At 51.2% G+C, this 14,781-nt stretch overlaps 1 protein-coding gene across 2 annotated transcripts in view; it reads left to right on the top strand.

Annotated features, from left to right (window-relative positions):
• The window catches only part of FGD1 (FYVE, RhoGEF and PH domain containing 1), an 84,588-nt gene that overhangs the window by 44,046 nt on the left and 25,761 nt on the right, over positions 1-14,781 (top strand). For both annotated transcript variants that reach the window (XM_055376526.1, XM_004064223.4), the window contains one exon: positions 14,595-14,768. In XM_055376526.1, coding sequence (XP_055232501.1) covers positions 14,595-14,768 — 174 coding nt within the window. The remainder of the gene's footprint in view (positions 1-14,594; positions 14,769-14,781) is intronic.

Genomic DNA, 14,781 nt, shown 5'->3' with positions numbered 1-14,781 from the left:
AAAATAAATAAAATAAAGCATATTTGCCGGGCACGGTGGCTCACGCCTGTAATCCCAGCACTTTGGGAGGCTGAGGTGGGTGGATCACGAGGTCAAGAGATTGAGACCATCCTGGCCAACATGGTGAAACCCCGTCTCTACTAAAAATACAAAAATTAGCCAGGCGTGGTGGCGCACGCCTGTAGTCCCAGCTACTTGGGAGACTGAGGCAGGAGAATTACTTGAACCCGGGAGGTGGAAGTTGCAGTGAGCTGAGATCTTGCCACTGCACTCCAGTCTGGCAACAGAGCGAGACTCCATCTCAAAAAAAAAAAAAAAAAGCATATTTGAAGCCAGGCATGGTGCCTCACACCTGTAATCCTAGCACTTTCGGAGGCTGATAGGGGAGGATTGCTTAAGGGCAGGAGTTCATGACCAGCCTGGGCTACATAGTGAGACCCCGTCTCTCCAAAAAATATTTTTAAATTAGCAGGGCATGGTGGTGTATGCCTGTAGTCACAGCTACTTGAGAGGCTGAGGTGGAAGGATCACTTGTGTCCAGGAGTTCGAGGCTGCAGTGAAGTATGATTGTGCCACTGCACTCCAGCCTGGGTGACAAAGTGAGACTCTGTCTCAAAAAATAATAAATAAATAAACATATCTGCATGAAGCTGAGACCCATTTCACGTACACCCAGGGTAGCTGGCTATTGCAAAGTATTGAGGGAGGAGTACTTCTGAAAAGCAAATCAAACATTGGTAAAGTAAATTTGTGTGGTTCCCAGTGTTCTTTCTGTTGAGGGCATCCTGAGAGGCCAGTGAGGGGGTTTGCTTACGGAAAGGAGAAGAGAGGGCTTGGGACAGGAGGGGGTAGTGGGGTCTGCTGGGGAGTTTTGGAGAGAAGTAGTTTGAGATTCCAGGGGAGAGTCTGGGGAAAGAACCAAATTTGGTTCCTAGTCCACTAGGGCCTTCCAAACAAACACAACAAAATGTAAAGACTCTGGGTAGCTGGGAAAAGGACTTCCCCAGACAAGACTAAAAGAATAGAAGCTTCTAAATTGCAGATGGCTGGCAGTCCGCTCTTGGCCCTTTCAGGCCCCTCTGTCCCTGGGGGAGGGCCCAGGTGGGGCTGCCTGCTTCCTCAAGGGAGAGTGGAGTGGCAGCTAACAATGCCCCACACAAACCCAAGCCATGGCTTTCTGGGGGCCAGTTAGCTAAATGCCTTAGGCAGATGTGGAGCTGGCCAGACGCTGGCTGGGTGGGGCTAGGACCTGTCTGGAATGAGGGCAGGAAATGCAGTCTGCCATTGGCTAGCACCACAGAGTTCAGTTCCCTCATCTGGAGAGAGCAAACATCTTTGGAGCAATGAGTCCAGCCTCTCTGAGCTCTGGTGCCCAGTTCCTTGGACCTGGAAGGTGTGACACCTCCAAACGGTGTCTGAAAACACACACAGCTCCTGAGACAAGGCTGCAGGGCAGTAGCCGAGGGAGCCTCAGCACTCCTAGCTCTGCTATTGGTTCACTGTTCCTCCAGGCCTCCCTTCCCCTCTCAGGGTCTTAGTTTCCCTATTTGTAATACCACAGACCTGGTCATTGTGGCATCAATAAATAATACTTGGTGAGCAAATAGGGGACAGGGGAAGGGAGAGTGAAAGAGGGGAGCAAGGGGGGCATTTCTTTATTTAACATGTACCTGTTGAGTGCCTACTATGTGCTAGGCCCTGTGCTTAGGTGCCAGGTAGGCAACAAGACAGTCACTATCCCTGTCCTCGTGGAGCTGATATCTAGCAGGAAAGACACACTACAAGCAATTCCAAGCGCAGATGCTGCAAGAACACATGAGGGTGGGGGGAGTGGGCGGACAGGGCAAAGGAGATATTTGAGTTGAGACCTGAAGGATAAATAGGAGTCCAGAGGTAGGGAGAAGCAGACTAGCAGTTCGGGTCACGGGAACAACATGTGCCAAAGCCCTAGGCGGAAGAGAGCACTTTCGAGGAACAGACAAACGGCCATTGTGGCTGGATCGTGGGGCGGGGAAATGTTCCTGAGCTAGGCCTTCCTTGTCCCTGTGCTCAGGAGTTTCACCCCTGAAGGCAAAGGGAGCCCCTCACAAGGCTGAAGGGATTGCAGGGGACTGTGTTTTCCAAAAGCTGGCAGTGGTGTAGAGAATGCCTCGTAGAGGCCCGGAAGATGGGAGTGAAACCAGTTAGGGGGCTGGAGGGGGAATGAAGCATAGGGATTCTAGAGCAACTGACCACGGTGCATCTAAAGGACTTGGGGCCTGGCTGGACATGTGGGTTGAGGGAGAGGAAGAAACCTAGGACTTGGGCTTGGGCAGCTGGGCGGATGGAGTTGTCCTTCCTGCGATGGGGAAGGCAGGAGAAGAAGCAGACCGGGGTTGGGGTAGGAGTGTCGTTCACGATGTGCTGAGGCTGAGGAGCCTGAAGACAGGACATCTAGGTGACAGCACCCAGTTGGCATCAGATATGCCTATCTGGGTCCCAGAGTAAGGGCAGGTGGGTGAGGGGCACAGGTATGTAGCTGAGACTAAGAGGGAAGAGCCCTCCTTGGCGCTTCCCCATGGCCCCTGCAGGGAAAGGGTTAAATCGCGGAGGGAAGGCGCCTGTGGAAAGCGGGAAAGGCGGGACTGGCAGGGCTGGCCTTTGGGAGCTGCAGCTGGCATAGAAGCCCTTCCGCCCGCCTGCCGGGGCCTGCTAGGCCTGGGCCGCCACCGCCCACACCACCGCCTTTGCCTTCGCCTTTGCCTTCCCTGCTCCCCTAGGCTGGGGGACCCCCCTACCTAATGCATTCCAGGTGTAGACGCAGCCCCTCCCCCACCGCGCGGGTGTGGGGGGGCAGGGAAGGCTGGGGTCACTTTCACCGCATCTCTTAGGGAGCATCTCCCAGGCTTGCTGACTGCTTCTCTCTCTCTGGAGAATTCCCTCAGGGATCTCTGTTTGGGCCTCCCTGACTCTGGCAGGGGCTGGCAGCAGACAGAGCCCCCCAGACCCAGGTCCGCCACTTTCTAAAGTGTCATGTGACCTTGGGCAAGTCATCTCACCCCTCTGAGCCTCGGTTTTCTCATCTGGAAAATGGGGCTGTCATTCCCACCTTCTAGGGTTGTTGTAAGGATTCAATGCCACAGATCCATCCCCAGCCCTTGGCATGGCACATTGTCACCATGTTCAACAGATGGCCCTGGCCTGCCCTTTTTGTCCCTGCCCCTCTGCCTGGGTCTGTATCCCTCACTGACTGCCATGCCCTGTGTGGACCTTTCTGTCTCTGTCTCCCTTCTGACTTGTCCCTTCCTTTTGTCCATCTCCCTCTATGTCCATCTCTGGGTCTCTGTGGTTTTCCTGTCCTCTCCCTCCTTGTGTTTGTCCCAGTGTCTTTCTCTTATCATCTGTCTTTCCCCCTCATAATCCCTCTGTGTCTCCAACTCTCAGATTTGGCCAGGCCTCTGGTGAATGGGAAGGGAGATGGGTGGGTGTTGGGGTCCCTGGGGTTGAGGCAAGGGTCAGAGGGACCATCCCCCTAGCGGCTTTGCCTCGCAGGAAGGGGAATCTCAGCCAGCGTGGCAGCCCCAGCATCTGGTAATTACTGCTCCCAGTGCTCCCAGCTGCAGTTCCACTCCCTTCCCTTCCTGTCCTCTGAAGTCCCCAGCTCCTCCCGGGGCGGGGGAGGGAGATGGGCGGGGGTGGAGCTACCGCCCCCTATCCTCTGGCCTCTAGTCCAGAGAAGCAGGGAGGAGGTGGCCAGGCCCTCACAGTAATCAAGCAACTGGAAGAGGGATGGGCTGCTTGTGCTCTCATGTGGCTGCTTGGTTTGTCTGTGTGTCTGTGTGTGTGTGTGTGTGTGTGTGTGTGTGTGTGTGCGCGCGCATGTGCCTGGCCTTCTTTGTCCCCGTGGATCTATTTTGTGTGTGTGTCTTAATGTTCTTGTTTCTATATGGCCATCTGTGTGTTTGCATATAGATCCATGTGTGTCTCTGGGTCTGTATGTGTTACGTGCTCCTCTGTGCCTGGTTGTATGTCACCTTGGCACTAAGTATGTGGGAGTTTCTAGATGTTTCTGCGCGTGGGTCTCCTTAGATCTTGTGGATGTGTCTGTCTGTTTCTATACCTGTGTCTGTTCCCGTGCCTGCGTCTGCCCCTGCATGCCCCCTATAGGTCTATGGTTGTGGTGTAGGGAAGGGGGTGTCTGCTTGCTTGTATCTTTTGGCCTTTCCTGATCCTTCTTCCTGCTGTGGAGCCTTCTTGCAAACCCATGACATTACGTACTTCGAATATATGCTTCACTCATACCTCCCCACCCAATATCCACACTTTTGCCCACTCTTCTTCCCTTGTCTGCAGAACCATTCTCAGTCCATCTATACCTAAAAAAAACACACCCCATCCTGGATGGCGCAACTAAAAACCACCTCCTTTAGGAAGTCTTCTCTCCTCCCCCCTCCAAATGTGATTTCTTTCCCAACTCAGCAGTCACCGAAGATGTGCTGTGTGACTCTGGACACAGACACACCTGGGATCTGGTCCCAGCTCAACCACTTTTAGCTGTCCTCAGGCAAATTATTTTGCCTCTCTGTGCATCAGTTTCCTCATCTGTAAAATGGGTAATAGCTCACCGGATCATTAGGAGGATGCCATACGAGATAGCATCAACACAACACCTGGCCCAGAGTGGGTGTTCAGCAGTTGAATCCTCATATCTTATATCCTCTACTAAAAAGTGAACAGCTTGAGTTCCAGAGATTTCTGCATGTTCTTACAATCTCCTGCTCTCTCTTCTTTAGGCATCCTGCACAGGGCAGAAGGTAAATCGGGTCACACAGAACAAAAGGCAGATTCCAATTCAGGGAACTTCTGACAAGTAATGCATGGGCCAGCTCCCTGAGCCTGCTCAGACACAGAGGAAACTGGGCCCTTCCAGGGAGTGGGAGATAGGACCTGCAAGGCTTCTACTCAAGGGCAAGAGCATGTGAGATAGGGCAAGGCATAAACAGCAGGAGTAGAATGAGCCTTCAGGATCATCTAACTCAGATAGTGCAACATGATGGCCCACAAGTTGAATTTGACTCACAAGTTTCATTTGGCTTGCCCACAGTTTTTAAAATTAAGGGACTTCACATGAAAAACCTAGATTTCCCGGCCGGGCACAGTGGCTCATGCCTGTAATCCCAGCATTTTGGGAGGCCGAGGCGGGTGAATCACCTGAGGTCAGGAGTTCAAGACCAGCCTGGCCAACGTGGTGAAACCTCGTCTCTACTAAAAATACAAAAATTAGGCAGATGTAGTGGCGTGTGCCTGTAATCCCAGCTACTCAGGAGGCTGAGGCTGGAGAATCGCTTGAACTCAGGAGACAGAGGTAGCACTGAGCTGAGATTGCGCCACTGCACTCCAGCCTGGGCGACAGAGTAAGACTCTGTCTGAAAAAAAAAAAAAAGAAGAAAAATCTGGATTTCTGGATTCCCTTGAAATATTGGAAGACCTGACAATACAGCGCCGCATTACTGCAAGGTGACACCTGGGTGGAGGGGAGAAGCTGCTGCTTCTACTTCAGGTTAGGCATGTGCTTTCCAGTTTAACCCAGTCCCCACCATTCCCCATGGCCTTAGACTGTCCCACTCTACAGAAAGTTCCTCACTTTATACTAGGGTCTGCACTTTACAGAAACATCCTTCTCTTTACAGAAGGGGCCTCACTTTACAAAAAGGAGTTCTCCTTTTTAACAGTCTTCTGTTTTGTCATGATCCTTAAGAGTCCTTTGGTTACAAACAGGCCATCCATTTTACAAAAGGGCCTTTAGAGAACTCTCCTCACTTTACAGCATGTCCCTCCACTTTGAAGAAGGCTCCTCTTTTTGGAAAGACTTCTTCCCTTTACAGAAGGGCCTTCTGTTTATCAAAGAGATCTCCATTTCACAGAAAGTGTCTCCGTTTTGAAGGATGGAACGCTCTTCAGGAAACTCGAAAAAGTTAGGAAGTTCCTGACTTGCCAGAACGGCCCCCACTTCTTGAAAGTGTCTTCACACTATAGAAAGTGCCTCCATTTTTCTGCAGAGTCCTTATGTTGAGAAGAATAGTCGACTTCAGGGAAAGAACCCCTGAGCTACCCACAGGGTTCCTGTAAACAGCTCCTTCTGCACATTTCACACTTGACCGAGCTTTGTATTTGAACTTTCAGAGACAACATCTGCCAGGTCAGGCAGCCTGGGTGCAGTCTGGCCTTGAAGGAGGAGTGGGGCAGCTGGCCTGCAGCTCACATTCAAGGGGCAGGTGGGAAGAGGTGGGGCAGTTATGGCTTTTTTCTTTTGTCAAGCGGAGGGATGCCCCTTCCCCCGACAGAATTGGCTTCCCAAAAGGCACTTTCCTTTCTGCTGTTCTTCTCCACTCCCTCTGCTCCCTTTCCCCACCCCACCCCCAGGAATTCCAGCTGTCCCAGGAGCCTACCTCTCTGCCGGGAAAGGAAAAGATTTGAGGGCTGTAGGGAGAAGTTTGCCTGGGCTGTCAGGAGACCTGCGTGCTAGGGGCTGGCTTCTGCTCACCCTAGGATCTCGCTGATTGCTCACAACAAGCAGAACACACGTTTTCTCCCCATTTTAGCATCTCTGCAGAGCTATCCTTCATAGCTGTGGGCCCCAAATGGGGAAATTGGGGCCCAGAGCTTTGAAGCCACTTGCCCCAGGACACCAGGGAGTTAATGGCCAAGGGCCAGTCTGGGGCCCTAGTAGCTGTCTTGAGATTAAGCCAAGGCTACAGCTGGGAGAAGTGAGAGGGGCTGCTACTAGCTGGGAGGGGGAAAACTTGGCAGCTGAGATTCCCAGGAAGGGTTGAGGGAGATGCAGGGTCCAGTTCCAGTGGGAATGGGCAAAAGGAGCCCTTGTCCTCAGACACAGCTAGATGCTGGACTTTCTCTGCCAGTAAACCCAGAAGCATGTGTTCAGGGCACCTGCCACGCAGGGGCATGCAGCAACCAGAAACAATTTTTGCAAGGATTTTCCTATTTCAATAATAATAAATTGTCATGGGAAAATTCAAACCTCAGCTACACTTCTTGACACTTATTTTACAGTTTTTTTGTGGTTTGTATTTTGAACTGAATTTGAATGGGGAGGACAGGGCACCATTGTCTTCACTGTCCTACCACCTCGCATAGGAATCCTGCCCTGATCTGCAGAGCTATCCTGGTGAGTGGGGCTAGGTTCTGTGTCTCTCACTGGCTGAGTTTGCTTGTGTTTCTCAGTGTATATACAGTTTTACGTTGGGTTGCAGCCTACAGCCCATGGGCTTATGTATCTATGTGTGTAGTTTTGTGGCTTTGTGGATGTGTGATTCTGTTGGTTTTCAAATTTAACCCATATCACTCTGTGTGTGTGGTGGGGTGGGGGTGGGTCACTGTGCTCTTTCCCTTCCTTGTCCCATAAGCTCCCCCAAACCAAGGAACTGCTATTATTGTCCTTTTTTCCAGATAAAGAAACTGAGGCTCAGGTAGATGGGGAGACTTGCCCAGGGCCACACAGCTAGTAAAAGGTAGTGTTGGGATCTAAACTGAGGTCTGTGCAAGTCCTAAGCCAGCTGTTCCTAATACAGGTGCTGCAGCAGTTCAATCCATGCAGTTCAGTCAGTGATCATGATGACACCACCCTTGTTGGGAATAGTCAAGTATCATGGTTTTTTAAATTAGTGACTTAAAAAAAAAAAAAGACCAGATTCAAGGCCATCCCTGAAATAATGGCACTGTCGTGAGCATTCATATGCCCATGGCAGAAAAAATTGGGTAGAGTCCCTAGCCTACTTGAGGCTTAAGTGGACAAGAGTCTGGGGGACCTCTGGCTACCAGGTGCTGTCTTAAAGGCCCGGCTCTGCCACATTCATTTGGAAGCTTTCCCTGACTAGGGTTGCCAGAATTAGCCTTCAGAAAGTATTTAATACAATTAGATTTGAATTTCAGATATACAATAAGTCATTTTTTTTTTTAGACGGGGTGTCACTCTGTCGCCCAGGCTGGGGTGCAGTGGCATGATTTCGGCCCACTGCAGCCTCCGCCTCCCGGGTTCAAGCCATTCTCCTGCCTCAGCCTCCCGAGTAGCTGGGATTACAGGCGCCTGCCACCACGCCCAGCTAATTTTTGTATTTTTAGTAGAGACGGTGTTTCGCCATGTTGGTCAGGCTGGTCTCGAACTCCTGACCTCGTGATCTACCCACCTCGGCCTCCTAAAGTGCTGGGATTACAGGCATGAGCCACTGCGCCTGGCCCAACAAGTCATTTTTTAAGTATAGCTTAAGAAATTGTTAGTATAAGTATTCATGAGACATATTATACTAAAACATTCCTTGTTTATCTAAAATTCAAATTTAACTGAGTGGCCGGGCATGGTGGCTTACGCCTGTAATCACAGCACCTTGGGCGGCTGAGGCAGGTGGATCACCTGAGGTCAGGAGATGGAGACCAGCCTGGCCAACATGGTGAAACCCCATCTCTACAAAAATACAAAAATTAGCTGGGCTTGGTGGCAGGCACCTGTAATCTCAGCTATTCGGGAAGCTGAGGCAGGAGAATTGCTTGAACCCAGGAGTCAGAGGTTGCAGTGAGCTGAGATCGCACCATAGTACTCCAGCCTAGGTAACAAGAGCGAAACTCCATCTCAAAAAAAAAAAAAAGTTAACTGAGTGTCCTGTATTTTGTCTGGCCACCCTATCCATTCTCCTCCCCTGAGCTTCCCCAGTCCCCACAGGCTCGCCCTCGTTGCCTTTCCTGAGTTAGAGTCTTTGTCTTTGAGATTGGGAGCTCCCTGAGGGTAAGGGTCAAGATTGCCCTTCTGGCCTGCTGAATGCCTGGGGGGGGGCAGGGGTTTGAGAGTGGGGCAGGAAGGGTGCACACCCCACCCCCATCCCCACAGCAGAGCTGGCACAGTGCACTGGCACTCCTGGGGTGCCTAGAGTATGCTTTCCTAGGTGACAAGAGATGTCCGAGTGGCAGTGGTGGTTGTGTGTGTGCGGTTGTGCCAAGCACGGTGCACACAGACATGAGTAGCTCTGTGGTTCTCTCTCTGGGTCTTTGAGGGATGTGCACAGTTGGTGTGTGGCTGGGTACATTTCCACAAAGTGTTATCAGATTTGGTGGTGGCTGGGTGTGGTGGTACACACCTGTAGTCCCAGCTACTTGGGAGGCTGAGACAGGAGGATTGCTTGAGCCCAGGAATTCGAGACCAGCCTGGGCAAAATAGCAAGGCCTCACCTCAAAAATAAAAAATAAGAAAGATTTGGTGGTGTGACCAAATGTGTGTGACGGGGGCTTTTTGGTGATCTCTGCTCTACTGGGCATTGGGGAATTATAAATCCATTGATGGAAGGGGCAGTGCTGGTGGAGGATCTTGTCAGGTGTGGAGGTGTGGGTGTGGGTGTGATAATGTTGTGGATTATCAACCACAAGAAAAATGGGCTGGAATTGGGCACACTGGCTCATGCCTGTAATCTCAGCACTTTTGGAGGCAGAGGCAGGAGGATCTCTTGAAGCCAGGAGTTTGACACCAGCCTGGGCAACAAAGAAGGACCCCATCTCTACAAAAAAAATAAAAAATAGCCAGGCATGGTGGTGAGTACCTGTAGTCCCAGCTACTTGGGAGGCTGAGATGGGAGGATCACTTGAGCCCAGGAATTTGAGGTTACAGTGACCTGATCACACTGCTATACTTAACCCTAAGCAACAGAGCAATACCCTGTCTTAAAAAAAAAAAAGGGCTGGAGAAAGTGAATCCAGGACCTTGCTGGGTAGGGACGGGATGGGGCAGTGGGAATGGCTGTGGTTTCTAGGAAGGAGGAGGGGGGCCTACCCTGGGAGCTCCCCAAGGGCAGGGATGGGATTTTCCCATCCCCAAGCACAGGGTCTACTAGGTTCAAAAATATTCTGGAGACCAAACTCAGCCAAGGAAAGCCATAGAGTTCAGCATGGTCATGAGGGGCCACTGAGAGCTAGCTGAGAAGTTTCTTTTTTTGGTGTTTTTTTTTGTTTGTTTGTTTGTTTGTTTGTTTGTTTTGAGACAGAGTTTCGCTCTTGTTGCCCAGGCTGGAGTGCAATGGTGCGATCTCACCTTACTGCAACCTCCGTCTCCTGGGTTCAAGCGATTCTCCTGCCTCAGCCTCCCGGTAGCTGGTATTACAGGCATGCGCCACCACGCCCAGCTAATTTTGTATCTTTAGTAGAGATCGGGTTTCTCCATGTTGGTCAGGCTGGTCTCGAACTCCCAACCTCAGGTGATCCACCCACCTCAGCCTCCCAAAGTATTGGAATAAAGGCGTGAGCCACCGCGCCCGGCCTAGCTGAGAAGTTTCTATTTTCCCATGGACAGTAGGGAGTTACAGAAGGTTCTTGTGCAGGTAAGTGGCATGATCTGAGCTGGACTGTAAGTAAGTTCATTCAGCCACCTGGAGGGAGCAAGACTTGGAGCCAAGGAGGCCACTGAGGGAAAATAGGAGACAGGGAAATGTAGGCAGAGAGACAAGGGAGAGGGAGTTCTGAAACGAGAGGGAGGGATCTTGAACCTTCCCCCGCTCAGTGAAACCTAGCCTGGTTCTTGGCCAGGCCTAGGCTCCTAAACTGGACCCCTGTTCAACTCCCTGTGGACAGGGTTGAGGGGTGTCCCTCTCACTAGCTACACTGCAGTTTGTGACTTTCTGAAGCCATTGGGTCCACCCGCCCCTCCTGGTTCCCCTCTTTTCCAGCTTGCCCTTGGAGAGCAGGGTTAATAAGAAAGGAATCCAGTCCATGACCAGTCTGCCCAAAAGTGTGCCATTCATTGATTTGCTCTGTGACCTTGGGCAAGTCACTGCCTCTCTCTCTGACTCCATCTCCTCACTAGAAACTGGGCTGACAATCTCTTTTCCTCTCACCTGGGACTCCAGGGAATCTTTGCATTTCATTCAGCCTCCTCTTCCTGCAGGGCTGCCTGCAAGGAGGCAGAGAGAATGGAGAGGCAGGTCTGTCTGTGGGCTGTCAGGTGAGATGGGTGAGGAGGGAGCAATGGGTGGGCTAGGGCAGGGCCATGGAAAGTGGGATGTATGGTCACTCCATCCCGAGGACCAGCACTGGAGCAGAAGGAGAGCAGCATTATCCAGGGACCCTGCTGCTTTGCTACAGATAGGGTAGGGAGGGCTTGCCCAGAGAGGCCTGCCTGCTTTGAGGTGTGGAGATAGGTGGGCTCCTCCAGGCCCAAGGAGGCAGACAAGGGGCACCAGGGACCCTGGCACCTATGTGTGTATATCTGAGGAGGGGTCTCTGCATGGCAGGGTGCCTGGCTTTACTCACTGCCTCTCTGGCCCTGTCAGCTCCTCTCTGTCTCTTTCCCTTGCTCTGGCCATGTGTCTCTCCAACCACGTCTCCGCCTGTGCCACCCTCCAGGTGATTCATCTTCCTCACCCCCACGCCCAGGGGGAGGGCAGGGCAAGACCAGGCCAGGATGTGATGAGCAGGGCAGGGTAAGCGGCACAGCTGAGTGGAGAGGAGCGCCTCCTCCATCCTGGCCAGGCCCTGCCAGCTTAGGTGGGGAAGGAAGTGAGGAACGACACCCAAAGCAAGGTACAGAGTTGGGGAGGGGTGCTCGGCCTGGGGCCTGGGGCACCCTGTTCCCTCAGTGCTGGGAAAGGACCCTGATCTGAGTCCCCTGGGGTGGACATGGCTGGGATGTAGCCAGGGGTGAGGTCAGGGGCCTAGGGAAGCTGCTGGAACCCTATGGGTTGGGCTATTTCTTCCCTCCGGGACTGGGAGACCTAAAATCCCCTGTGACTCTTTCTGCCTGTGTGACCCTGGAAGGGAGGGTGCAGAGGTCTTTGTGTGTGTATATTTTCACAGCAGAGTTTGTATGTGACTGTTTAGGAGGAGGCAAGTGTCCCACAGTGTGTGTATTCCTGGGCCTATGGCTAAGACCCAGGGACACCGTGGATGTGTTTGTTAGATGAGTATGACATAGTAAATGACAGTTGTCCCTTGGTCTCCATGAGGAATTGGTTCCAGGACAGCCTGAAGATACCAAAGTCACCAACACTCAAGTCCCTTATATAAAATGGCATGTTGTTTGCATATAAACTATGTGTATCTTCCTGTATATATATATATTTTTTTTTGAGATGGAGTCTCTGTCGCCCAGGCTGGAGTGCAGTGGCGTGATCTCGGCTCACTGCAACCTCCACCTCCCTGGTTCTAGCGATTCTCCTGCCTCAGCCTCCCGAGTAGCTGGGATTACAGGCATCCACCACCACACCCAGCTAATTTTTGTATTTTTGTAGAGACAGAGTTTTGCCATGTTGGTCAGGCTGGTCTCGAACTACTGACCTCAAGTGAACCGCCCGCCTTGGCCTCCCAAAGTGCTGGGATCACAGGCGTCAGCCACCGCACCTGACCCTTCCTGTATACTTTAAATCATCGCCAGATTACTTATAATACCTAATACAATGCAAATGCTATGTAAATAGTTGTTATACTGTATTGGGTTTTATTTATATAATTTTTATTGTTGTATTGTTATTTTTTGTTTTTTTTTTCCAAACATTTCGATCAATCAGCCTCCATGCAGAGGCCGAGGATGCAAAACCCATGAATGTGGAGGGCCACCTGTATGCCACATGTCTGTGATTGTGAGTTCGTGTTTCTGAGTGTGTGGTATCATGTGACTTTATGCTGTTTTGCCACTGTATGTGATTGTGTCTGACATGGTATAATTGACTCTGTGTGCCTATAGTCTTTGTGTGTAACCATGTTTGCAGGTGTGACATGGTGTGTATGACACTCCATGGCCCTGCAATTGTGAGACATAGTGTAAATGACAATGTATATCTTTTGTGACTCAGTGAAACCATGTTTGAAGAATGTCTAACTGGGTATATGATTGTCTGTGGTTGGGCGGTTGTATGAAGCTGTGTGTGAGATGGCAGAATTGCCATTGTGTGACTCTGTGTCTTTGTGACTGCATGACCATGTTTGCAGGTGTGTGTGATACTGCGAGGCTGTGTGATCGTGTGTGAGGTTGTGGCCGCAGGTCTTTGTGACTGTGTGTAACTAGGCTTTCAGGAGGGCGATCACCTGCAGTTGGGTGAAATGGTGTAAATAACACCAAGTGTTTCTATGACTGAGTGGGCCCATTTGTGACTAGTCATTTATGAGACTGTGTGTGATATAAGCTAACAGACCCTTTGTGGCTGTGAGTGGGAGGCCATGTGGTTGTGGCACAGCATAACTTACACCATGTGATGGTGGTACCTCCGGGAGCTCTTGACTACTGCTCACTCTCTTGTCCTCACACCTGTTTGCCTCCATCTCTCCCTATGCAAGGGGTTTTTGTGGCTCCCTTCTGCTACAGGATGGATGTCAGCCTAGCATCCAAGGCCTTTCCCACTCCTCTCTGGCCCCACCTGACTTCTCTATCATTTGAGGCACTCCCACAGCCCCCTGCCCAGCCAGGACCACATGAGCCCCACATTCCTTTCTTTGGGGCATGCCATCCCTGGGGTGGGGGGTCCCTCACTGCCTCCCAGACCAAATCCTCTCTCCTAAGCATGACCATCATCTCCTCTAGAGCCAAAGATAGAGGTGGCTTTAGGGGACATACAGTGAGGGAAGAGGGACAGTATAAAAAGGCCTCCCCTTTTTCTGAACTGGCTGCTTGATTTAAAGTTATTCCTGTGACCTGAACTCTGGATGTTGCACGTGTGTGTGTGGCAGAGGTGGAAGATGCATGTGGGTCTGTGTAGATGTGGAAGTTGAGGAAGGCAGTACAGATTGCTGAGAAGTTGGGATTTTCTTTTTCATTTTTCTTCTTTTTTTTTTTTCTCTTGAGACAGCGTCTCGCTCTTTTGTCCCGGCTGGAGTGCAGTGGGGTGATCTCAGCTCCCTGCAACCTCCACCTCCCAGGCTCAAGTGATCCTCCCACCTCAGCCTCCCAAGTATCTGGGAATACAGGTGCACACCACACTGCCCAGCTAACTTTTATATTTTTTGTAGAGACAGGGTCTGACTTTGTTGCCCAAACTCATGTCAAATTCCTGAGCTCAAGCAATCCTCCCTTCTCAGCTTCCCAAAATGCTGGGATTATAGGCATGAGCCACTGTGCCCAGCCAGAAGTTGGGATTTCAAGAAGCAAAACTTGCTCATGAAACACAATTTCATCATCTTTAAGCACACTTAGCTGCACAAAATTGTAAACAAGAAAGTCTAGATATTCTCAGGGCCTTAACAAAAACGTTGAAGAATGGTTTATACTCAGCATACCTATGTGGCTGTAGAAACAAGGGCTGCAAACGCATGTATAAACTTTAGGGTGCTCACAGCCACCCCCAGCCTGGTTAAACTCCCTAGTAATACTGCCTGCTGACATACATGGAATCAATGCACTAGTCACAAAGAATTCTTATCTACTGATGAAAACAGCCAGCCCCAGCCCTGGGTCTGGCTCTCCATCTGAGGGCTAGGATAGGGGCTTCTCAGAAAAACACTGTGGCCAGGAAAGGGGCTCAGAGAAACCCAATACCCCAGGTAGCTGCTAAGACATGCCAGTCCTAACTTTAACCCCAGTCCCCTTTGGGTTAAAGTCAGTTACTTCACACCCATTTTCTCCCTTCCTGCAGGGCTGCACCAGGGAAACCGGATCCTGGTTAAAAGTTTGTCCCTTGACCCTGGCCAAAGCCTAGAGCCTCATCCAGAAGGTCCCCAGCGGCTTCGCTCAGACCCAGGCCCCCCGACTGAAACCCCTAGCCAGCGTCCTTCACCACTGAAGCGGGCACCGGGCCCGAAGCCACAGGGTAAGTGGTCCTG

Source organism: Gorilla gorilla, chromosome X (genome assembly GCF_029281585.2).
Source record: "Gorilla gorilla gorilla isolate KB3781 chromosome X, NHGRI_mGorGor1-v2.1_pri, whole genome shotgun sequence".
Taxonomy (NCBI): domain Eukaryota; kingdom Metazoa; phylum Chordata; class Mammalia; order Primates; family Hominidae; genus Gorilla; species Gorilla gorilla.
The sequence above is the reverse complement of the archived record's forward strand: the minus strand, read 5'-3'. Positions and strand labels throughout refer to the sequence as shown.